The 23222-nt window shown below is 44.1% G+C and overlaps 2 protein-coding genes across 3 annotated transcripts in view; one reads left to right on the top strand and one right to left on the bottom strand.

Annotated features, from left to right (window-relative positions):
• Positions 1–375: 375 nt before the first annotated feature.
• On the bottom strand, positions 376–23075 carry LDAF1 (lipid droplet assembly factor 1). 2 transcript variants are annotated; one of them, XM_054533574.2, is made up of 6 exons: positions 22909–23048; positions 20378–20571; positions 14752–14823; positions 11209–11377; positions 7654–7792; positions 376–1538 (listed from the first exon to the last, which is right to left on the bottom strand). In XM_054533574.2, exons 2-6 carry the CDS (start codon positions 20471–20473, stop codon positions 1457–1459), a joined length of 558 nt encoding a protein of 185 aa, XP_054389549.1. In that variant the 5' UTR covers positions 20474–20571; positions 22909–23048; the 3' UTR covers positions 376–1456. The 2 variants fall into 2 exon arrangements, with proteins under 2 accessions (XP_054389549.1, XP_002826252.1); XM_002826206.6 differs by lacking the exon at positions 14752–14823 and having other exon boundaries at positions 22909–23075.
• Positions 22215–23222, top strand: part of DNAH3 (dynein axonemal heavy chain 3) — a 218456-nt gene continuing 217448 nt past the window's right edge. Inside the window, exon 1 of the mRNA XM_054533552.1 lies at positions 22215–22331. Coding sequence (XP_054389527.1) covers positions 22215–22331 — 117 coding nt within the window. The remainder of the gene's footprint in view (positions 22332–23222) is intronic.

The following is a 23222-nucleotide window of genomic DNA, read 5'->3' as shown; positions in this document are numbered from 1 at the left end:
CCTCCGAAAGGGGTGGCGGGCCTGCCTGCAAAAGCAGCTCACACTGAGGAAAGCTGTACTGAGAGATGAGGGGTGAGAGATGCCTAATGACACCACCTGAGCCCCTGGAATCAGCAGTACCTCAAGATCTACCCCTTGGCTTTTTGGTTGAGTGAAATTAATCCTTCTCCCCACCACCCCTCTTTTTAAAGTAATGTGGAATTTGGTGTCTATCACAAGCAACTAAAAAAATCCCTATTACCCAGCACCAGTCATGAAATTGACAGAGGAATAGGCAGGTCTGATGTATGGAGCAGAAGGGAAAAAGAGTAAAGAAAAAAAGCCCATCCAAATAAATATTTAAGGAAATGCCACAGCAAATAAACCACTCAATAATTCCACTGGGAAATCCCATTGGAAGTTTTATTTTTACTTACTAGTCCTTTAGCATTTTTATTTTAAGAAATGGCTTAGGCTGGGCACAGTGGCTCACGCCTGTAATCCCAGTACTTTGGGAGGCCGAGGCAGGTGGATCACCTGATGTAAGGAGTTTGAGACCAGCCTGACCAACATGGTGAAACCCCATCTGTACTAAAAAAAAAATACAAAAAAAAAACACACACACAAAAAAAACCAGCCGGGCATGGTGGCGGGTGCCTGTAATCCCAGCTACTTGGGAGGCTGAGGACGAGACTCACTCAAACCTGGGAGTTGGAGGTTGCAGTGAGCCAAGATTGCACCATTGCACTCCAGCCTGGGCAACAAGAGGGAAACTCTGTAGCAAAAAAAAAAAAAAAAAGAAAAGAAGAAATTACTTAACAGGACAAGCTCTTTAAAACAATACAAAAGTACCAAGTGCAAATATGTAAAAGATTAACAGCACTTAACAGTACTCAACAGTAACAGTGGAAACTAAACCTTTAGACTTTTTTGAAAATACTCTTGGCCACAAAGTTACATTTGGACTCTATTTTCCAACTTGGAGAGGCCAAATGTTGCTGTTCTTTCTGATAAAAAGCAAAAACAGAAAAGCTTGTCCTGTTTTGGATTTTTGGTTTTTTTTCATCTTGTTTCACATGAGTGAAAAAATTAACAGCTGCCCTCATTTCTGAAAACAAAAAACTATAAACAATCACTGTTGCTCCCAATGAGACTGTTGGACATGAGCCCTGAGGCTTTGGGGTCAACGGGCTAGACTCCAGAAGCCCAGGACCCCGCCAAGGTCAAGTCTGCATACTTGGGGCAGGGCGAGCTGTTGAACCATTGCATTTCTCTGCTGCTTCTTTACATGGGAACCAACACAAGAACAACACAATCCCTAAACTGGCTGCTGCAGGAGCCTACAAATAAGTGAAAAAGCGAGAGGACACAGCCAAGGAGCGCTTGCCTACCCAGCCCCCTTCTTCTAAGCCATAATCCCAAGGGGTGAGTATGATCCAGCAGTACTTGAAAAGAAGCCCGGCCTCTGAGCAGCCACTCATTCCTGGTAAAGCCCCTCGAAGTCTGCAGACTTCATGGCTGGCAGAAAGTCGCAATTGGTGTTTTGCTGTGTCAGTGGCCTGTCGGATAACAAGAAAAGATGGTTAGCTCTAGGGCCTCAGTAAAGGGCAACGTTGAAGTGTGCATAGCTGAATACATGATGTTCCTTTTCCTGATTTATTTTTAGCTGCTTCTTGCAACCACACCAGGCCTATGCCCATTATACAGATGAAGAAACTGAGGGCATAGGAGGGTAAAATGACCAGGTTAGGAGTAGGGTTACGGCCCCTTTTCCATCTTCTAATTTGGATATTTATTATGTTTTTCTTAATTATCTGTGTCCTCACAACCACCCAGTGAGAATGGTAGATTAAGAGTAGCTATTTTGTCTATTTTACCAATGGACAAAAACTGAAATCAGAGAAGTCAAGCAGCCTGTTCAAGACCACACAGCTAAAAAACATGGCAGGGCGGGGATTCAGACTATATCTTCTGATTTCAATTAGTTTCTTGACACCTTCCATGGAAACGAGTTCGGGGGAGGATTGTATTAGTCTGTTCTTACGTTGCTAATAAAGACCTGAGACTGGGTAATTTATAAAGAAAAAGAGGTTTCATGGACCCACAATTCCACATGGCTGGGGAGGCCTCACAATCATGGTGGAAGGCAAAGAGCAGAGGCACTTCTCATATGGTGGCAGGCAAGAGAGCATGTGCAGGGGAAATGCCCTTTATAAAACCATCAGATCTCGTGAGACTTACTATCACGAGAACAGCAACCACGGGAAAAACCCACCCCCATGATTCAATTACCTCCCACCAGGTCCCTCCCATAACATGCGGGGATTACGGGAGCTACAATTCAAGATGAGATTTGGATGGGGACACAGCCAAGGCATATCGGGGGGAAAGGAAGAGAAACCAATCTGTCTTCTTCAGTCCTTGTGACTGTCAGAAGGCTGTCAGAGAGGAAGTAGTGCTATTGATATTAACTCAATTGGATCCATGGTTTATCTTTGAATTTCAAAAAGCCTGGCCATCACTGACACCCTACTGTGGAGAACCACAGCACACACCAGAGTTTGGCTGACCAGGAGATACTTCCCAAACCCTTCTCCTTATGAATTTATGCTACAGAAGATGACACAGCTGAACATTCCCAGCTTAGAGTGGGGATATGCTTTGGATGTTTGTCCCCTCCAAATCTCATGTTGAAATGTGATCCCCAGTGTTGGAGGTGGGGCCTGGTCGGGGGTATTTGGGTCGTGAGGGTGGATCCCTCATGAATAGCTTGGTGCCATCCTTGGGGAATGACTGAGTTTTTGCCCTGAGTTCATGCAAGATCCAGTTGTTTAAAAAGAGTGTGGCACCTCCTTCCTCTCTCTCTTGCTCCTGCTCTCGCCGTGTGACACTGTCTCCCCTTCACCTTCCACCGTGATAGGAAGCCTCCTGGGCCCTCACCAGAAGCAAATGCCAGCACCATGTTTCCTGTATGGCCTGCAGAACCATGAGCCAAAATAAACCTCTTTTCCTTGTAAATTACCCAATCTCAGATATTTCTTTAGAGCAATGCAAAAACAGACTAACACAAGCGGCCATCTGACAAAGTTCTAGTCAATGAAGTCTTTTGAAGTATAGTGGTGAGAGGTCCTGGGAAATATTTTATTCACATTTTCAAAAGGGTCAGACTCCATTTTTTTCTCCTTTTATCCTGCCTTGAAGGTAGCTGGTGCACCTGGAACTGCAGCAGCTATCTTGTGGCCATGAGGTAGGAAACCAATGGGCTAAGGATAGCAACACAGTAAGGCAAAAGTTGCCTGGTATGTTGATACCACACAGTGGCTGCACCAGCCCTGGGCTGTCTCCAGTTTTTCATTAAGCAATAAAAAAAAGTTCCCTGTGTGTTTAAACTAGTATCTACTTTGGTTTTTTTCATTATTTGCCACCTAAACCATTCCTCCCTGATGACAAAAAACTAAGAAAGAAGCCTTTCCTTTTCTTAGTAAAGATGTAAGGAAGCTAGTTATGCTCAGGCTGGTTTGGAAGATTATGATATGGGGTAGTGAGTTTGGTGGCTCTACAAATAAACACAGCTGACCAGGGCCCCTACTTCTCCTGAGCTGCAGGCCCTGGGAGGTCTTGCAGTCTCCATAACAAAGCAGTGTGGTTTTGCCCCTCAGAGGCTAGCTGATCTACATAAGAGGCAGGTCAGTGTATTTGATCTAAATATTGTTTAGTTGATTTTCATATGTAAGGGAAACTTACAGTTTTGTTTCCTTTTTCTTTTTTAAAAATTTAAGCTGTATTATCTTTTATGTTTTAGGGCCAAAATTCCATTAAATCATGAAATAAATTATATAGCTCCTCTTCCCCCCATTCCATGCTTTCGATCATTTAATGAGGGAGTTATCTTTTTTTGAGTTATAAAGAATTCACTAATGCAGGCTGGGTGCAGTGGCTCACACCTATAATCCCAGCACCTTGGAAGGCTGAGGTGGGTGGATCACTTGAGCTCAGGAGTTTGAGACCAGCCTGGCCAACATGGTGAAACCCCACCTCTACTAAAAATCCAAAAATTAGCCATGCATGGTGGTGCACATCTATAATCCCAGCTACTCGGGAGGCTGAGGCAGAAGAACTGCTTGAACCCAGAAGGGAGAGGTTGCGTGAACCAAGATCAAGCCACTGCACTCCAGCCTGGGTAAGAGTGAGACTCGTCTCACAGAAAAAAAAAAAAAAAAAAGAATTCGCTAATGCAAGCGTTCTCAGATGAAAACCATATTCAAAATAACATGACCTATTATATGCCTTTTTCACTCACATTCTCTCACAAGGGAACAGTGCAATTTTTCAAAATATATTTGGAAGATCTGCATGACTCAATGAACTGATATTCTCCCATTGACCAATGGGTAAAGTTACAAAATCATGCATGATAAAGATCAATTTAAAGTGTGAGACAGACCTGCAGATTTCAATAAAATAGAGTATAAAAATTTCACATTTCAGCTAGCCTTTAAGAAACTACCACTTATGGAGTTTTGGTGTACTATCATAGAATATCCACAATCGTTTAAAAAAGCTTTGCCTCCCTCTCCCAACTGCACATCAAATACTTCAAACAGAACAACATAGCACAACAGAATGAATGCAGCCACACAAACGAGAAGCCAGCTGACAACTGTTAAGGCAGATATGAAAGAGATTTGTAAAATGTAAAACAATGCCACTCACAAATTTCATTTTGTTTTGGAAAATATAGTTACTTTTCATTAAAATTTGTTATTTATATCAACAGGTAATATTGTTCCTTTTAAACGAATAGATATTTTAAAAATTTATGTTATGATTTCTAATAGAATAATTATTTCAGAACAAGAAACACTGAGGAAGAAAATTTTTTAAAAAGAAATAATTATTAATATTCTTTTTTTTTTTTTTTTCCAGACAGAGTCCAGCTCTGTCACCCAGGCTGGAGTGCAGTGGTACGATCATAGCTCACTGCACCCCCAACCTCCCAGGCTCAGGCCATCCTCCCTTCTCAGCCTCTTGAGTAGCTGGGACCACAAGCATGCACCAGCTAATATTTAATTTGATTTAATGTAATTTATGATATGTTTATTTTATTTTATGGTATATAGTTTTATGTCATGTTAATTATTTATTTTATTTTATATGTCATCTCGTTTCATTTATTTTTTGAGACAGGGTCTTGCTGCTCCATTGCCCAGGCTGGAGTGCAACGGTGTGATCACAGCTCACTGCAGCCTTGAATTCCTGGGCCCAAATGATCCTCCCATCTCAGCCTCCTGAGTAGCTGGGACTATAGGCACGCACCACTACACCTGGCTAATTTTTGTATTTTTTGTAGAGATGTAGTCTTGCCATGTTGCCTAGGTTGGTCTTAAACTCCTGGCCTCAAGTGATCTTCCCTTCTTGGCCTCCCAAAGTGCTATTAATACAATTAACCACATAAATAAAATCTCTTCGGATGTCTCAATAATTTTTAAGAAGGTCAAATGGGACTTGAGAACAAAAAGCTTAAGAACCTCTGCCCACGTGGAAACAAGTGGTTGGCAGCAATAGGGGAAGATAAGGAGATCAGGTACAAATCCTGGATTTGCTTTTCAATTTCTTCATTGATAAGTAGGGAGTCAGATTTTGCTACTGCCTGTGGTATAATCTTTAAGAACTTACCCTGTTACAGCAGGGTTCAGAGGCAGGGAGGAATTTTATTTCAGAAGCATCACCCTCAATATGCAAAATAGGCCAATGTTTCTCCTTTTACGTCTTTTAAGACTGGGAGTGAGTCAGTGCCTCACGCCTGTAATTCCAGTTCATTGAGAAGCCGACGGGGAAGGATTGCTTGAAGCCAGGAGTTTGAGAACAGCCTGGGCAACATAGCAAGACCCCATTTTATAAGTAAAATACAAATGAACAAACAAAAGACTAAGAGCAATCAAAGCGATTTTTGAAAAGCTGATTATGATTCCAGGGCTGATTCAATTAAGCAATCCTATGAGAGCCATCCTTGAGCAATTTTATATTATACCCACTTCACCCTTTATTTTTCAACATAGGAATAATAACAGGATAACCTTTTGGTAAGGAGTTCAAGGGCTGTTTTGTAGAAAAACAAAACTCAGGATATCGGTTCTTATAGAGCAACGGTTGGCCAAATCCAGCAAGCTGCCTGTCTTTGTAAATAAAGTTTCATTGGAACACAGCCATGCCCATGCATTTACTTCCTGGTCTGTGCTGCCTTCATGCTATGGCAACAGAGTTGACTAACTGCAATAGAGACTATATTATTTACTAAATACTTACTATCTGGCCCTTTCCAGAAATTCCAGTAGAGACTATACTACTTACTAAATACTCACTGTCTGGCCCTTTCCAGAAATTGCCAACTCCTGTTTTAGAGAGTCACTTTGTATCTTGATTAAGAGGGCTTTGGAATTAACTCACGTGGAATTAAGTCCCTTCTGTGCTACTCTCAGCTTAAGGGACTTGGCTTAATTTTCCTTATAATAGAAAGGGGCTAAATTGTAAGGATTACATGACATAAGGCCTGTAAAGTGTTTAAGAGAGTCCTTGGCACAAAGCAAGTGCTCAGTAGCACTATCATCAATTTAGCAGGAGCTTAAATGAAGTATGATGAACTTGGGACTTAGATTCTAAAATCAACACAAAGGACAAAAATAAAGCATTAAAATAAATCTCCTTTGAAAATCCCTTAGGTGGGTGGCACATTGTAGACAAACACAGAGTCTCCCAGTAATGCCAACATAGCTGGTTTTTCCCTCCAGCATTTAAGTAGATCGCTGTTCTTTCACTCAAGGCCCCAGATGAAGTAGCTGGCATTGAAGAGCCATATTGTAGGAGCAAAAATCTATATATTCAAACACGAGGCTCACACTCAGTTGGTGAGAAACTCACATTCTCAAGAGCAGAGGGGATCGACAGACTTTGGGGACAGAAGATTCACGGCTCCCAAACTGTACCGCTTTTGGCGACAGATATGTCTGATGGGTCATTCTTCTCCTGTGCCTCTCCACCCTACCCCGCCAAAGAAAACCACCTAATTTGACATTTGTAAGTTAAATGGACATCTTTTAAAAGGAATCAATAATACTGATAAGCGTTGCTATGACAATGAAATGTGTATACCTGATGGAAAATGACAGCAATTGCTTTGTTTAAAATTCCATGGTAAATTGCCACCTGATGCCTGGCATACATGGGGAACTATGAGAAACACCTGGGTCTCACAAGTTTCCTTCTGGACATCAACTAGGACTATGGTTTTATTTGTGAAAATCCCCTCAAGTGGCAAAGATTAAATTACTCGGCAAGGTGCGGTGGCTCATGCCTGTAGTCCCTGCACTTTGGGAGGCAGGGGCAGGAGGACTGCTTGAACCCAGGAGTTAGAGAACAGCCTGGGCAACAACATAGCGAGACCCTGTCTCTACAAAAAATAAAAACTATTAAAATTAGCCGGGCATGATGGCATGCACCTGTAGCCCCAGCTACTTGGGAGGCTGAGGCAGGAGAACTGCTTGAGCCTGGGAGGTTGAGGCTGCAGTGAGCTATGTTCATGCCACTGCACTCCAGCCTGAGTGACAGAGTGAGGCTTTGTCTCAAAAAAAAGCAGAAAGATTAAAAAAATAAATTATTCCATGGACATGTATTTACCTGGGAGAAAACCAGCAGCTGATGAGGCTGGAGACCACTACATAGGATGCTATCATCATCCCCGACATGGCGAGTGATACGAAGCCCAAACCACAGAGGATGCAGAGCAGTGAGAGGCCGCCCACAGAGATGACCAATCCTAGGAGAAGAACATGGTTAGGAGAAGTGCTCATCTCAAACAGGTTGAAAACTGGCAGACCCTGGGTCAGTGTGTTTAAAATAACAACTGCTAACTCAGATTATTAAAGTAAGGAGATTTCCCACAAGAACCCAGATTTCTAGCATCACTTAAAAAAAGGAGGCGATACAGGGACCTGAGTGGGCATCAAAACATGGCAACAACTAGCTGGCCCTCCCGTTGCCTCCAGTCCCCCCAATTCCCAAATTGCATCACACATGGGCTGCTTTGCTCATTTTTGTCTTTTTTTTTTTCTTTTTTGAGACAGAGTCTTGCTCTGCCTCCCAGGCTGGAGTGCAGTGGCGCGATCTCAGCTTACTGCAACCTCCGCCTCCCAGGTTCAAGTGATTCCCGGCTTCAGCCTACTGACGAGCTGGGATTACAGGTGCCCGCCACCACACCCAGCTATTTTTGGTATTTTTAGAGGAGATGGGGTTTCACTATGTTGGCCAGGCTGGTCTTGAACTCCTGACCTCAAGTGATCCACTCACCTCGGCCTCCCAAAGTGCTGGGATTACAGGCGTGAGCCACTGCAACCAGCCCGCTCATTTTGTCTTGCCCATAAGTGTTGGAGTTTGAGATCCCCTTATCCTCAAGGTCAGAGATGGCCTTCCAAAGGGATCCCCCCGAGGAGTCAGCTAAGGCAGTACTGGGGGAGGTAAATTATCTCTAATGTCTCAAAGTGCATAATAAATGCCATTATTTACACTTACCTACAAGCTATAGGCATAAAGGTCATGCAGGCTAAAGCAAAATCTAAATGCAGCTTTTGATGGCATCCTTGAAAATCCAGCCTGTAAACCATCACATTTTAATCTTAAGGTCTGATTGGTCATTTTTATGGAGCATTTTATATGCCATTTTAATATACCATTCCCACTCTGAATGGGAATATTAATGAATTACCATCTAATACGTGCAAGGAAAATACATTTTTTCATAATGTGGGGCCTGTGGGGGGGAAAAGAATAAAAGGTAGAAGGAAAAGATCATGAAGAACGAGTAACTTGGCAAGTATTGTATAGGTGACATCCTTCCCTTTGCTTTGCGAGTGGTCAGTTAGCCCAGTGCTCCTCCCACAGCTACAGTGATGGTTTCAGGGAGGGACCCTGAAAAGGCTGGAAGGAAGAGAACATCAACAGGTGTGCTGTCTTTTCATAAAGATTCGCAAAATTTTAGATCAGTGTTTTTCAAAGTGTGGTGCCAACCACCTGCATCAGAATCAGGTGCACCAAGGAAGCTTGTGAAAAATTCAGATTTCTAAACCCCACTCCAGACCTACTAAAACAACACTCTCTGGATGAGGCCTGGAAGTCTACATTTTCTTTCTCTTTTTTCTTTTAAGAGACAGAGTCTTGCTCTGTTGCCCAGGCTGGAGTGCAGTGGCACGATCATAGCTCACTACAGCCTCAACTGCCTGGGCTCAAGCGATCTCGTCATCTCAGCCTTCTGAGTAGCTGGGACTACAGACACACACCACTTTTTTCTTTCTTTCTTTCTTTTTTCTTTTCTTTTCTTTTTTTGAGACAGAGTCTCACTCTTGTCGCCCAGGCTGGAATGCAATGGTGCAATCTCGGCTCACTGCAACCTCCACCTCCCAGGCTCAAGTGATTCTACTGTCTCAGCCTCCGTAGTAGCTGGGATACAGGTGCCCACCACCATGCCTGGCTAATTTTTTGTATTTTTAGTAGAGACAGGGTTTTACCATGTTGGCCAGGCTGGTCGCGAACTCCTGACCTCAGGTGACCCACCCTCCTCAGCCTCCCAAAGTGTTGGGATTATAGGCATGAGCCACTGTGCCCGGCCTCTTTTTTTTTTTTTTTAAAGAGATGGGAGGAATCTCGCTATGTTGCCTAGGGTGGTCTTGAACTCCTGGTCTCAAAAGATCCAAAGTCTGTATTTTGATAAGGAAAGTAAGATTTATACACACTTGGAGCTGGGTGCAGTGGCTAACACCTGTAATCCCAGCACTTTGGGAGGCCGAGGTGGGCAGATCACTTGAGGTCGGGAGTTCAAGACCATCCTGGCCAACACGGCGAAACCCCATCTCTACCAAAAATACAAAAATTAGTCGGGCATGGTGGGGCATGCCTGTCATCCCAGCTACTTGGGAGGCTGAGGCAGGAGAATTTCTTGAACCCGGGTGGCAGAGGTTGCAGTGAGCTGAGATCATGCCACTGCATTCCAGGCTGGGCGACAAAGTAAGATTCCATCTAGAAAAAAAAAAAAAAAAAGATTTAAATACACTCAGGTTCAAGAACCACTATTCTAGAGGCTTTGCACATGCTGTTCCCCTGTCCAAAAGGCCCTTCCTTGCACACCCCGAGGCAAAGTTGTTATACATCTTTAAAGTCTTGTCTGCTGTAAAGCTTTGCATGGTACCATCAAAATGTAATGGCTCTCTCCTTTCTCTATAAATTTCCTTTCTTATGGTACTCATTCATTCCTCCACCCATTCACTCATGCATTCACCCATCTATCTATCAACATTTACTCAAAAACCACTCTGCCAGGCTGTATTTGGCTCATCCACTGACCATGCCTACTTTCTCCTTCAAGTGTAAACTGCCTTGTCCCTGGGGCAAATAAACAGCCCTGGGTGCTCTTAGCTCTGGGAAGCCCCGGAATGGACCAGAAGTGATCACCTGACCCACTGGCCACCATCTCTTTGGCCACTTGCCTGGGGTGTGTGATCTGATTTGAAAAGGCAAAGTGAGCAAATCAGATTTGCTTTCCCAGTAATTTTAAATTAGGAATACAGGGAGAAGTTGACTGTTGGTAGTGGAACTTCAGGAGAAAGGGTGAAGGTGGTCTCCAGTACCTAGTAAGGCATCTGGCATGCAGTAGGTGCCCAATAACTCACTGTGGAATGAACGGCCTCTCTGCTTAATAATAACAGCTAGCATTCATTGAGAAGCTACTCTGTGACATGTATTGTGTATTGTGCTAAGGACTTTATGGAGCCATAAGTTTCAATCTTCACAACAACCTTTTGAGATTGTATTCTTATATCTGCATTTTACATATTAAGAATTTGAGGCTCAGAGAGGTAAACCACTTGCCCCAAATCACAGTGGTGGAGGTGGGATTTGAATGCAGGCTCCAGAGTCTATGTTTTACCTACTCTGATAAGTTGCCTTGCTTGATGTGATTTTGACAAGAATGGCAGACAACCAGGAATGGTAGCCCATGCCCATAATCCCAGCACTTTGGCAGGCCGAGGTGGGAGGATCACTTGAGCCCAGGAGTTTGAGACCAGCCTGGGCAACATAACAAGACCCCGCCCCTTAAAAAAATTTTTAAACGGCAGATGCCCCAAAAGTATTTTTCTCCCAATTGAGTTATTTTCCAAAGGGGTGAATGACAGAACAGGCTACCTTCCAGTATTATGACCCCCAGCAGAGCAGCCAGGGTGGTAAGTACCACAATGAGCAGGAAGAATCCAACAGGAACGGCCGACATGACAATGAACACCAGCAAGGTGAAGGCCAGAAATGGATGGCTGTCCAAGTACTGACCCACTGGAGACTTCATAAAGGCCACCACCTGTGGGCAAAGGACAATGAGCCAGGGTTAACTACCACATCGGAACCCCACGTTGAATGGATCTGCCCAAGCTGTGGGAATTACAATCAGAGGTCGTAAAGCCAGAAGGCTCATGCATTAACAAGTCACTACGGGCCGGGTGTGGTGGCTCATGCCTGTAATCCCAACACTTTGGGAGGCCAAGGCGAGCCGATCACCTGAGGTCAGGAGTTCGAGACCAGCCTGACCAACATGGTGAAACCCCGTCTCTACTAAAAATACAAAATTAGCCAGGCATGGTGGTGGGTGCCTGTAATCCTAGCTACTCGGGAGGCTGAGGCAGGAGAATCGCTTGAACCCGGGAGGCGGAGATTGCAGTGAGCCAAGGTCGCACCATTGCACTCCAGCCTGGGAGACAGAGCAAGACTCCATCTCAAAAATGATAATAAGAATAACAAGAGCGAAACTCCGTCTCAAAAAAAAAAAGTCACTACAACATGACTTCTCCCAAGACATGAGTCACCCAGGCAGCTATCTTAGGCAGCTGTGGACAGGTGGCAAGTCTGAAGTCCCCACCCAAGGTCAAGCCTTGTGAAAGGAGGAAAGACCTAGTCGTGGCTCTCCTGCCAAACACACTCTTGAGAAGACCTCTTCGGCATACAGGTGCATTGATGTAAGGTACATACCATCTGCCTCCTACTTTACAGCTGAGGTTCTCATAGTTGAAGCCACTCAGACACAAACAGGCTTAGCTACTTAGATCACCTAGGAGTTTGCTAGAAATACAGAATCTGGCTGGGCGTGGTGGCTCACACCTGTAATCCCAGCATTATGGGAAGTCGAGGCAGGAAGATCACTTGAGGCCAGGAGTTTGAGACCAGCCTGGGCAACAGAGCAAGATTCCATCTCTACAAAAAATTTAAAAACTAGCTTGGCATAGCAGCACATACCCACAGTCCTAGCTACTTGGGAGGCTGAGGTGGGAGGATCACTGGAGCCCAGGAGTTTGAGGCTGCGGTGAACTATGGATTGCACCACCGCATTCCAGCCTGGGCAACAGAGGGAGATCTTGTCTCCAGAAAAAGGGGAAAAAAAAGGAAATGCAGAATCTTAGGCCCTGATGAATCAGACTGCCATTTAAATTTGATTCCCCAGGTGTTGTGCATACACATTGAAGTTTGAGAGGCAATGAACTAAATTACTTGTCTAGAGTCGCACAGCCTCCAAGTTGCAAAATCTCCGCATTAAAAGCAAATCACTTGTCTATTATTAAGCATTAAAAGCATTATTATTAAAAGCATTATTAAAGTGATTAGCATTAAAAGTGAATCACTTGTCTATTATTAAGTATTAAAAGCATTATATTATATATAATTATATAATTATATATTATATATAAGATACATAAAATTATATAATATAAAATATATATAATATAAATTATAAATATAATTATATATAAAATATTATATATAAATAAAATTATATATAAAAATATATTATAATTGTAAAATAATAATATAATAAAAAGCATTATAATTATAATATTGTATAATTATTATATTAGATATATTATACTAATATTAGTTATCGACATTAATATAGCATTAATTATATATTATATTATCATATAAATATAATATAAATATATTATATATAATATGTATATAATTATAATATGTATTATATTATATATTATTTATTATATTATAATTATTAAAAGCATTATTAAGCATTAAAAGCTAATCACTTGTCTATTATTAAGCATTATAAGCTAATCACTTGTCTATTCACTTGTCTATTAAAAGCTAAGCTCAGCATTAAAAGCTCATCACTTGTCTATTATTAAGCATTAAAAGCTAATCATTTGTCTATTATTAAACATTAAAAGCGAATCACCTGTCTATTAAAAACTAAGCTCAGCATTAAAAGCTAATCACTTGTCTAGAGTCACACAGCCTCCAAGTGGCAAAATCTCAGCATTAAAAGCTAAGGCCTGGCCGGCACAGTGGCTCACACCTGTAATCCCAGCATTTTGGGAGGTGGAGGCAGGCGGATCACCTGAGGTCAGGAGTTCAAGAACAGCCTGGCTAACATGGTGAAACCCCGTCTCTTTTAAAGATACAAAAATCAGCCAGGCATGGTGGCGCGTGCTGATAGTCCCAGCTACTACGGAGGCTGAGTCACGAGAATCGCTTGAGCCTGGGAGGCAAAGGTTGCAGTGAGCCAAGATGGTGACATTGCACTCCAGCCTGGATGACAGAGCAAGTCTCCTTTTCTTTTTTTTCTTTTTTTTTTTGAGATGGAGTTTCGCTCTTGTCGCCCAGGCTGGAGTGCAATGGCAAGATCTCGGCTCACTGCAACCTCCGCCTCCTGGGTTCAAGCCATTCTCCCACTTCAGCCTCCCGAGTAGCTGGGATTACGGGCGACCCCACCACGCCCAGCTAAGTTTTGTATTTATAGTAGAGACAGGGTTTCACTATATTGGCCAGGCTGGTCTCGAATTCCTGACCTCAGGCGATCCACCCGCCTTGGCCTCCCAAAGTGCTGAGATTACAGGCATGGGACACCGCGCCCGGCTGCAAGTCTCCTTTTCAAAAAAAAAAAAAAAAAAAGCTAAGGTCTTGGACTCAAAATGTCCAATGCTTGCAACAGCTGCCACCACATCAAGTAAAAATGCTTTTATGTCATCAACCTGGTTACCATAGTTGGCCACAGCCTGTGACTAATGCAAGTTTATGTTGTGTTAATAGTTTATTTTCCTTCACCAGGCAAACGGAATTTTGGATCTGACTCAATGGAGGGAGACTGCTTTAACGCAGAGCTGGCCGTAGGCAAATCCACAAAGATGGGTTTCCCCCTCTCCTCCTTAGGCTCCACGCCTTCTCTCTCCTCAGTACTGGTATTCTAGATCCTGTTCACTTGAAAGGAATCATCATTCCAGAACCTCCTTCCATCATAACTGGTCCTTCCTGAGCCTCATCCCTACGGCCTTGCAGGCCAGCAGATGAAAAGAAGACATAATTCAGGTCCCCAAAACACATATGCTGCCTAGGAAGAAGAGTTTACCCAAGTGGTTTAAACAGTGGGATTTTCAGGGCGAGTTGGAAGGCAGGAGGGGTTTGTGGTTCATGCTGAAGGAGCTAAAGTGCAAGGTGCACCCTGCTTAAATAGAAGAGGCCACGCCAAGAAGCCACAGCCGTTGGTCTTGGGCTTCAGCATGGTCTGCTAAGGACTACTCTCGAGGCATGGCCAATTTCACTCCCTGCCAGGCCACAGGACGGCATAATGCCCGCTGACCTCACTGCCTCCTGCTACCCCACCATTCTGACAAAAGCCACCAAACAGCTTGTTATTCCGCTTCTCTAGCCAGAGATGACTGTAGCAGGAATCACCTTGGAGCCAGCACTGCCCAGCCTGGACACTCCATCATCAGAGTTCAGTGAGATCCTGCTGTGTCGGCGCAGCTGAAAGTGAGAGAGAGGCGGAGGAGCCGGAGGAGCCGTGGGGGTCACCACACAGAATGTGGGCTGGTCCCTTGCGCTGTCTCAGGTCCTGACTTCTTTCCAGTTCGAATCCACATGCATCCTTATTTGATGCTCCCTATGTCACCTGATCCTTACAATCAAAGGAACCACAGTGGGGAGAGCAGATGGGCTCTCCAGGAAAGGGAGGCAGCAGTACACCAGTGAGTATGCTGTGCCAGTGAGGGAAGGGCTGTGCAGCGGAAGGAGCTCGTGAGACTGGGACACCAGGACACCAGGCTTGCTAGCTTATCCCTGGGCTGTCCATCACAGGCCACCTGTGCCATTCAGCACTTGAAATGCTCCTCCTGTGACTGATGGCCTGGATTTCTAATTTAATTTAATTTAAATTTTAAAGCTGCGACTTGATTCAGTTGTTGGAAAAATTTTAAGTATGTTTCCAATAGATTGGGTATGTGAATCTATTTCGCTGAATTGTAAGTTTCATAAAATCTGAATAGAGATTAAATATTTCCAATGAAAATTTGGCATCAGAATTGAGATGTGCTTTAAGAGTATGAAAAAAACAATGCAAAATATCTCATTAATACTTTTTTATGTTACCTGTTGAAATTATAGTGTTTTGGATATATTGTGTTAAATTAAGAATATATTATTAAAATTAATCTCTGGCCAGGCATGGTGGCTCATGCCTGTAATCCCAGCACTTTGGGAGGCTGAGGTGGGCAGATTACTTAAGATCTGGAGTTCAAGACCAGCCTGGTCAACATGGTGAAACCCCGTCTCTAGTAAAAATACAAAAAAATTAGGCAGAGTCGTGCATGCCTGTAATCCCAGCTACTTGGGAGGCTGAGGCAGGAGAATCACTTGAACCCGGGAGTCGGAGGTTGCAGTGAGCCGAGATCGCGCCACTGTACTCCAGCCTGGGCGACGGAGCGAGACTCCATCTCAAGATAAATAAATAAAATTAACCTCATTTGTTTCTTTTTATGTTTTTAATGTAACTATTAAAAAACTTAAAATTATATATGTGGCTCACATAATATTTCTGCTAGACAGCACTCATTTAAATTTCATCTGGGAAAAAAAAAACGGAACAAACTGCTGTCATTTGAGCAGAACTATGACATGATTAAAGGAATGATTTAAGAAATATGAACCTAGCAATCATGTGCAAGAGGCAGGGAGAAAGATTTGCAGGAAATCAGGCAAGATATACTGTGGTCAAGTCCAGGCTGATGGCAGAGAGGGAAGAGAAGGGGGAGGGGTAGATGGGAATGACAAAAGAAGGAATACACAGGACTTAGGGACAGTATGGCACAGGGATATAAAAGGAAACAGGCAAGACTAGAACAGTCTTCAGTCCTTAAGGAATCCACCTTTTTCTTAGCCTTTTGTTTTTTTGAGATGGAGTCTCACTCTATTGCCCAGGCTAGAGTGCAATGGCATGATCTCGGCTCACTGCAACTTCCGCTTCCCAGGTTCAGGTGATTTCCGGCCAATATTTATATTTTTTAGTAGAGATGGGGTTTCACCATGTTGGCCAGGCTGGTCTCGAACTCCTGACCTCAAGTGATCTGCCCACCTCGGCCTCCCGAAGTGCTAGGATTATAAGCATCAGCCACCGTGCCCCGCCATTCTTAGTCTTTTCCGAGTCTGGGCTCTATAATCAAAGAGAAAGTCATTCAGATATGCAAAGAGACCAAGATTCAGATGATTAAACCCAGCAATTGTCTTCTCCCAGGAAGTACAGCTGAGTTCCAGCCAGTCTGTCCCAGGAGGGGAGGACACGATTCAAACCACACCTAATAATAACAGAGAACATTCATTAAACACTCAGGTGCTAGGCACTGCTTTAAATGCCTCCCGTGTTATTTCCTCATTTATTTCTTCCTACAATGCTACGAGGTAGGTAAAAAAGAACGACCTAACACTGTTTAAACTCAGGGGGGTAGAACGTAGCAATTAACATTTCATTCTCATGGCAACAGAGGGGGATGCAATGGAAAGATGGAAAGTGGGAGAGGTTATTATTCAGTAACATGCACTGTGATTTTCCATCACCAGCCTGGAGGTAGACACAGGTTATCCAATCTAGGCTCTGTAAGCACAGTCAGCACTGCAGAGCCCAGGAAGGCCAGGCTGAGACAGACTGACAACATTACGTGCCACGCTCTGTGCTAAAGCTTCAAACAGCATCTCAGATAATCTTCATAACAAACCTCTGAGCCTGCCATTGCTCATTTTAGAAAAGAGGAGATGAGAGCTGGGCATGGTGGCTCACTTCTGTAATCCCAGCACTTCAGGAGGCCAAGGCAGGAGGATTGCTTGAGGCCAAGAGTTTGAGACCAGCCTGGGCAACACAGTGAGAGACCCTGTCTCTCCAAAAAATAAAATAAAACATTAGCTGAGTATGCTGGTGTGTACCTGTAGTCCCAGCTACTCAGGAGGCTGAGACTGGAGGTGTTGCTTGAGACCAGGAGTTCGAGGCTACAGTAAGCCATGATCGCACCACTGTACTCCAGCCTAGAAGACAGAGTGAGACTCTGTCTCAATAAAAAATAAATAAAAAATTTTAAAAAAGGAGATGGAAATTCAGTGAGCCTAAGTGACTTGCCCAAGGTCAGACAAAGGTGGTTGGCTTCTAAAGTAGGGACAAAGTGGCCAGTATTTGACAACATGAAGGCTGAAACTTGGATGATTCAGGAGCCAGGCAAATTCCCTGGTATCAGAATGCAAAAAACAATCAATGATTCATTATCTCTTCCTACCAGGAGAAGGGCGAAGGGTCAGGACCATTTACAACCACTGGTGGCCAGGCACGGTGGCTCACGCCTATAATCCCAGCACTTTGGGAGGCCGAAGTGGGTGGATTGTCTGAGGTCAGGAGTTGGAGATCAGTGTGGCCAACATGGTGAGAAACCCCGTCTCTACTAAAAATACAAAAACAAACGAACAAAAAAGGCAGGTGAACATGACTATTAACTAAGTTCAGACAGGGCCAGGGCGAATGCCTAGTGCAGTGCTTGGCATACAGTCAGTGCCAAGAAATATGCAGTCAATCCTTATTACTCAAGATTCCATATTTGTAAATTTGCCTCCTCACTAAAATTTATTTGTAACCTCAAAATGAATACTGGCAGTGCTTTTTGTTTAGTTTTGTTTTGTTTGAGATAGAGTCTTGCTCTGTCACACAGGCTGGAGTACAGTGGTGTGATCTTGGCTCCCTGCAACCTTCACCTCCTGGGTTCAAGCGATTCTCGTGCCTCAGCCTTCCAAGAGGCTAGGATTACAGGCGCACGCCACCACACCCAGCTAATTTTTGTATTTTTTGTAGAGAAGGGGTTTCATCATCTTGGCCAGACTGGTCTTGAACTTCTGGCTCAAGGGATCCACCCGCCTCAGCCTCCCAAAGTGCTGGGATTACAGGCATGAGCTACCGCGCCTGGCCTACAGTGCTTTTGAGGTCATTAGTAGACATGTCCACAACAGCAAAAAGTGGAGTCACCTGCCACGTACATTCCCAGCTGAGGTCAAGCAAGGTGACACTGAGCCTTCCTGTTTCGTCCTTTAAACAAGTGTCATTGTGGTCTATTTAGTGCCACGTTTATGCTTTAGGTTCGTGATTTTACTGTTGAAAATGGTCCCCAAGTGTAGTGCTGAAGTGTTCTCTAGCATTTCTAAGCATGAGATGGCTGTGATGTGCCTTATGGAGAAAATACATGTGTGTGATTAGCTTTGTTTAAGACATGAGTCATAGTACTGTTGTTGGCCCTGAGTTCAATGTTAATGATCAACAATATATATTAACATGTCTTTAAACAGAAATACACATAAAACGAGGTTATGTACTGATCAGTTGACAAAAATGTTGTGAACAGAGGCTCACAGCAACTGAATCCTGTATTTCCACTAGGAGCAATGGTTTGGTACGTGCTAATTCAGTGTCCGCAGTAACTTTACAGAACGTAACTACCATGGTTAATGAGAATCAGCTGTAAATGTGGAACAGGCAGGAGGACCCTTCTTACTCAGCTAACTTTTAATAACAAGAGTCCCCGCCAGCTGGCGAGAAAGCTGCTTGTCCAACTTAAAAATAGCTTGGTAAATCCACAAAGAGTGCCAAATAAATTCTGGAGCAAGTCCAGAATTTATTGTTGCAGATTGCAAACAAGCATCTCTTCGAGTAGATCCACTGTGCTATCCAATACAAAAAAACAAAAATACATCACAAAACAGTTCATTTTGTTACATACACATATGTATTTTTATAGGTATATTGCATAGAAAAAAGGTCTAGAATGACATACAAAATATTAACAGTATTATCTCTGAAAGCTGTTTTCTTTTCCCTGACAAAATGCTGAAAGACATATAGAAGAAAGCAATGAGGATAAATATGCAATAAAATATATACTATCTGAAGTCCCATTGCCACTGAGTGGCCACTGAATACCTAAAAAGTGGCTAACTCGAATTGGAATGTGCTAGAAGTGTAAAATATGCACATGGAATTTTGAAGAGGGAGTTCAAAAAAGAAGGCACAATGTTTCAAGAACCTTTTTTCATTAATAATTTTGTATAAATGATTACATGTTGAAATATTTTTGATATCTTAGGTTAAATAAAAACATTATTAAAAATGATTTTTTTTTTTGGAGACAGAATCTCGCTCTGTCGCCCAGGCTGGAGTGCGGTGGCACAATCTCGGCTCACTGCAACCTCCGCCTCCTGGGTTCAAGTGATTCTCCTGCCTCAGCCTCCCAAGTAGCTGGGACTACAGGCCTTACCACCATGCCTGCTCATTTTTGTAATTTTAGTAGAGACGGGGTTTTACCATGTTCACCAGGCTGATCTCGAACTTCTGATCTCAAGTGATCCACCCACCTCAGCCTCCCAAAGTGCTAGGATCACAGGCGGGAGCCACTATGCCCAGCCAAAATTAATTTTACCTATTTCTTTTTACTTCTTAAATGTGGCTACTAGAAAAATTCTAAATTACATATGTGACTCATATCATATTTCTATTGGACCTGGATTCCTAGTGGAACAATGAACTCAAATCTTGAAGTAGGCTTTTGTCTGTCATTTTCAGGGTAACACATAGGGCAAAATTCACAACAAAACCAAACAAAACCAAAAAAAGAATGATATCTGTGGCACAGACTTCTTTATCCAGCTAAAGAATTGCATTTGCCATTAGTGGCAAATGACTCAATGTTGGCTTAAGAGATGTAATTGGAAGTATTGTGTGCAACTCCCAGAAGTCTCCTTAAATTGGAGGTGGCTTGCACTTCTCTCTCCCGGCTCTCCTCAAATCCTGTTGCCTGGAACATGGATACAATGGCTGATGCTCTTGCAGTCATCTCAGACAAGGAGTTTGAAGGTCACAGCATAGACATGGCAGGGCGGTAAGCCAGAAAGATTCTTGACTTACCTCCAAATTTCTTCTACTGGAGAAAGAAATAACTTTCTATCTTGTTTACGCTAGTGTTATATTAGGATTTTCCATTATACATAGTGATTGGAAACTGACCTTCGAGTTATTCTGGAAGGAGTCTATCAGCAGAGACAGCTTCTTCTGCAGTTCCTGCAAGTCCCTTGAGATACTCTGGGGCTCCTCTTTTGCCATTCTGAAGCTCACTTCAATCTCTTTGGGGATGAATTATCCTACCAGTAAATTCTCCAGTGCAGCCCGCATTCCAATCTCTCATATCGCCCTGTCTCTTGCTGTTACCAGAGGAAACAAAAGCCATTAGTGGTCTTCATCCAACTGGTTCGATGAGAGCTTCTACCATCCTCATGCCTTGATGGCAGGCATGCAGATGGAGGGTAACCTGGCAATATTCGCAACAATTTCAGATTGCACACACTTCAATCCAGGAATTTATATTCCAGGAACATGATGGAAATAATCCAACAGGTATCTCAAAATGTACTAAAAGGCTGTGCATTGCATCCCTGTTTATAACATATAATGACTAGCAAAACATTGGAAAGGAGCTAACTGTATTTCCATTAGGAGAAAATTGGTTAAATAATGATAAATTCAGTCATTAAAATGATAGTGTGACTGTTTAGTGCTGTGAAAAGATGTGTATGATACTTTTAAAAAAAGATGATAAAATGTTAACAGTATTATCTCTGACAGCTTATGTTTATTTTTTAGCTTGACAAAATGCTGAAAATATACAGAAAGCAAGAAAGCTGAATACACTATTTCAAATCTCATTGCCTTTTATTTTCCCTAGAAAACTTTCCTGTACAACAGCAGCCTTGACCTGTTTCTCTTCTTTATTACTGTGCAGGTTGGCTCCCAATTCCATCATTCCATACATCATCATCTATTTACTTGTGGGTAAGTCTATCCCTGCTAAGGAGAACTGCACCTCGGGGGCAGACCTCACCACAATAATTATACTCTAACTAAACTGCCTGGAATTTTGAGGGATGTCCCAATCTCATACAATTTTTACTTATTTTTAATAAAGGCTATTGGTTAAATTAGATATTTTTTTAACCCTTGTTGAGTTTTCAAATATAAAAAAAAATCATTCTTATTTTCTATTTCCCAGAACTGGCTGGACACAGAGATATCTTTTCCATTTCTCGCTTTAAACTGACCTCCTGACCTACAGTACAAATGCTTAAAAGATTCTGTCCACGTGGCCAAAATTAACTGAGAGATCTTCACATTGATTTATCATATAGGGGGTAATTTTATCTACTACTAAGCTGCACAGGGTCTAGTATGCAAATGAAAGCACATTTTAATCATCCCAGCTAGACATCCTCTGCTACTTCCCTTTTGCAAAACAAGAAACCCTCTAGAGGGGGAAGTTGAGGAGGGGACTAATCCCACCACCCCACATTCTCTCTTTGAAGCTGCCTCTGGCGTAGATCTTGAACTTGGGATGTTCCCAGCACTCAGTTCCCATAATCTCATCTCTGCAGCAAGCAGAAACAAGCCGAGTTCCCCTTACAGGTCTCCTTTGGCCTGGGAGCCTCAAGTGGCACCCAGACCGGTTTGGGGAGTCCGATGAGAGAATGCCTGGGGCGCATGCCATCGGCCACAGCCTTCATATGCTCCTACCTGGCCACCAATTCCCAGACCCCCTGGTCACTCACTCCTCGGAGGGGCCTCCCCAGGCACGGAGCTGTCTCCCGAGAAGGGAAAGCGAGAACCCGGCGCGGCCAAGGAGTGCCTCGCCTTCTTCACGCCTGGAGGACTGGGCCAAGCCAACACCAGCCAACCCTTTCCCCTTCCAAGGCTCCAAATAAATCTCCTGGCCCTCCCACCCCCGAACCTCCAGGGGCAAACGGCTACCTCGAAAGTTCCAGCTGGGAGGAGGGGTCACATCTCTGGTTGGGGGATGGGAGCTACAGGGCGCCTCGAGCTCACACTGGCCGCCCCTCCCCATCTGGGCCCAGCCTTTCAGCGTTCAAAAGCCAGGGAGACCCAAGGAGAGGAGGAAGGGAGTGAAATGCAAGTGGAGAGGGGGTCCGCGTCCCAGAAGGCACAGAGGCTGAATAATGGGAACTCAGAGGGGAGTCGAGTACTTTGTTATTAATTTGGGGGTAAAGAAGCCCCCTTTGATACTTGCAGATCTCTCTGCAGCGATGGGGAAGGGGACCTCGATGGAGAAGAGGGGCTGGGTGGTGAGGAGGGCGCCCGTTTTCAATGATCCTAGGGAGGTTTGCCTCGACGTCTTCCTCAGGTTCCCCAGAAAGGAGCACAGTCTCGGGGTGTGGTGGTGCTAGCTACCATTTTACCTAATCTAGTGGTAGTGTGTGTGTGTATGTGTGTGTGTGTTGGGGGGTGGCGGGGTGAGTGTGCGTTTAGGGATGGGGAGGAATCGTGTCTCCTCGTGCGCTCCCAGCCCCGTCCCGGCGACTCAAAGGCAGGAGACGCCCCTTACACTAATCCCGGGGCAGAAAGCTACCGGCGTGGGACCCCGATAGCGGGCTCACGCCGTCGCCCCCGCGCTCTTCCGCTGTCCTCGCCAAGCGACGGAGGTCTACGACCCGGGGCACCCGGACCCCCACCCCCAAGCTCCGAGCTCTCACCTGCTCCTGACGGCCGAGCAGCCCCCACCGCGTTTGCAGGCGGAGCGAAGAGAGGCACGAGGAGGAACAAGAGGAAAAAGGAAAGAGCGTCCCGGGAAGGAACCAGAGCTGCCTGCCTCCGCCCCCTGGCCCGGGCACCGCCCCTCGGCTCTGCTCCTCTGGGCTCGCCCCGCCCGTGGCCGGAAGGATCCGGCAAAGGCGCGCCAAGGCCCCCGCGCCCAGGGCTTTGCAAAGCGCGCTCGCTCCCACTGGCTTTCGGAGCCACTGGGACAAGCCCAGAGAGGTTGACAGATGAGGAAACTGAGGCTCAGAGA

The sequence above is a fragment of the Pongo abelii genome, chromosome 18, assembly GCF_028885655.2.
Source record: "Pongo abelii isolate AG06213 chromosome 18, NHGRI_mPonAbe1-v2.0_pri, whole genome shotgun sequence".
NCBI lineage: Eukaryota > Metazoa > Chordata > Mammalia > Primates > Hominidae > Pongo > Pongo abelii.
This window is presented reverse-complemented; position numbering and strand designations above follow the sequence as displayed.

What these genes read in the sequence shown, in the direction of transcription:
- LDAF1 (XM_054533574.2), bottom strand. Translation starts at nt 20,473, where the DNA reads ATGGCAAAAGAGGAGCCCCAGAGTATCTCAAGGGACTTGCAGGAACTG. An exon ending in CCTTCCAGAATAACTCGAAG is followed by an intron (nt 14,824 to 20,377) that starts GTCAGTTTCCAA and finishes TCTCACTTTCAG; the next exon opens with CTGCGCCGACACAGCAGGAT. An exon ending in GGGGGTCATAATACTGGAAG is followed by an intron (nt 7,793 to 11,208) that starts GTAGCCTGTTCT and finishes TTCTTCTCCTAG; the next exon opens with GATTGGTCATCTCTGTGGGC.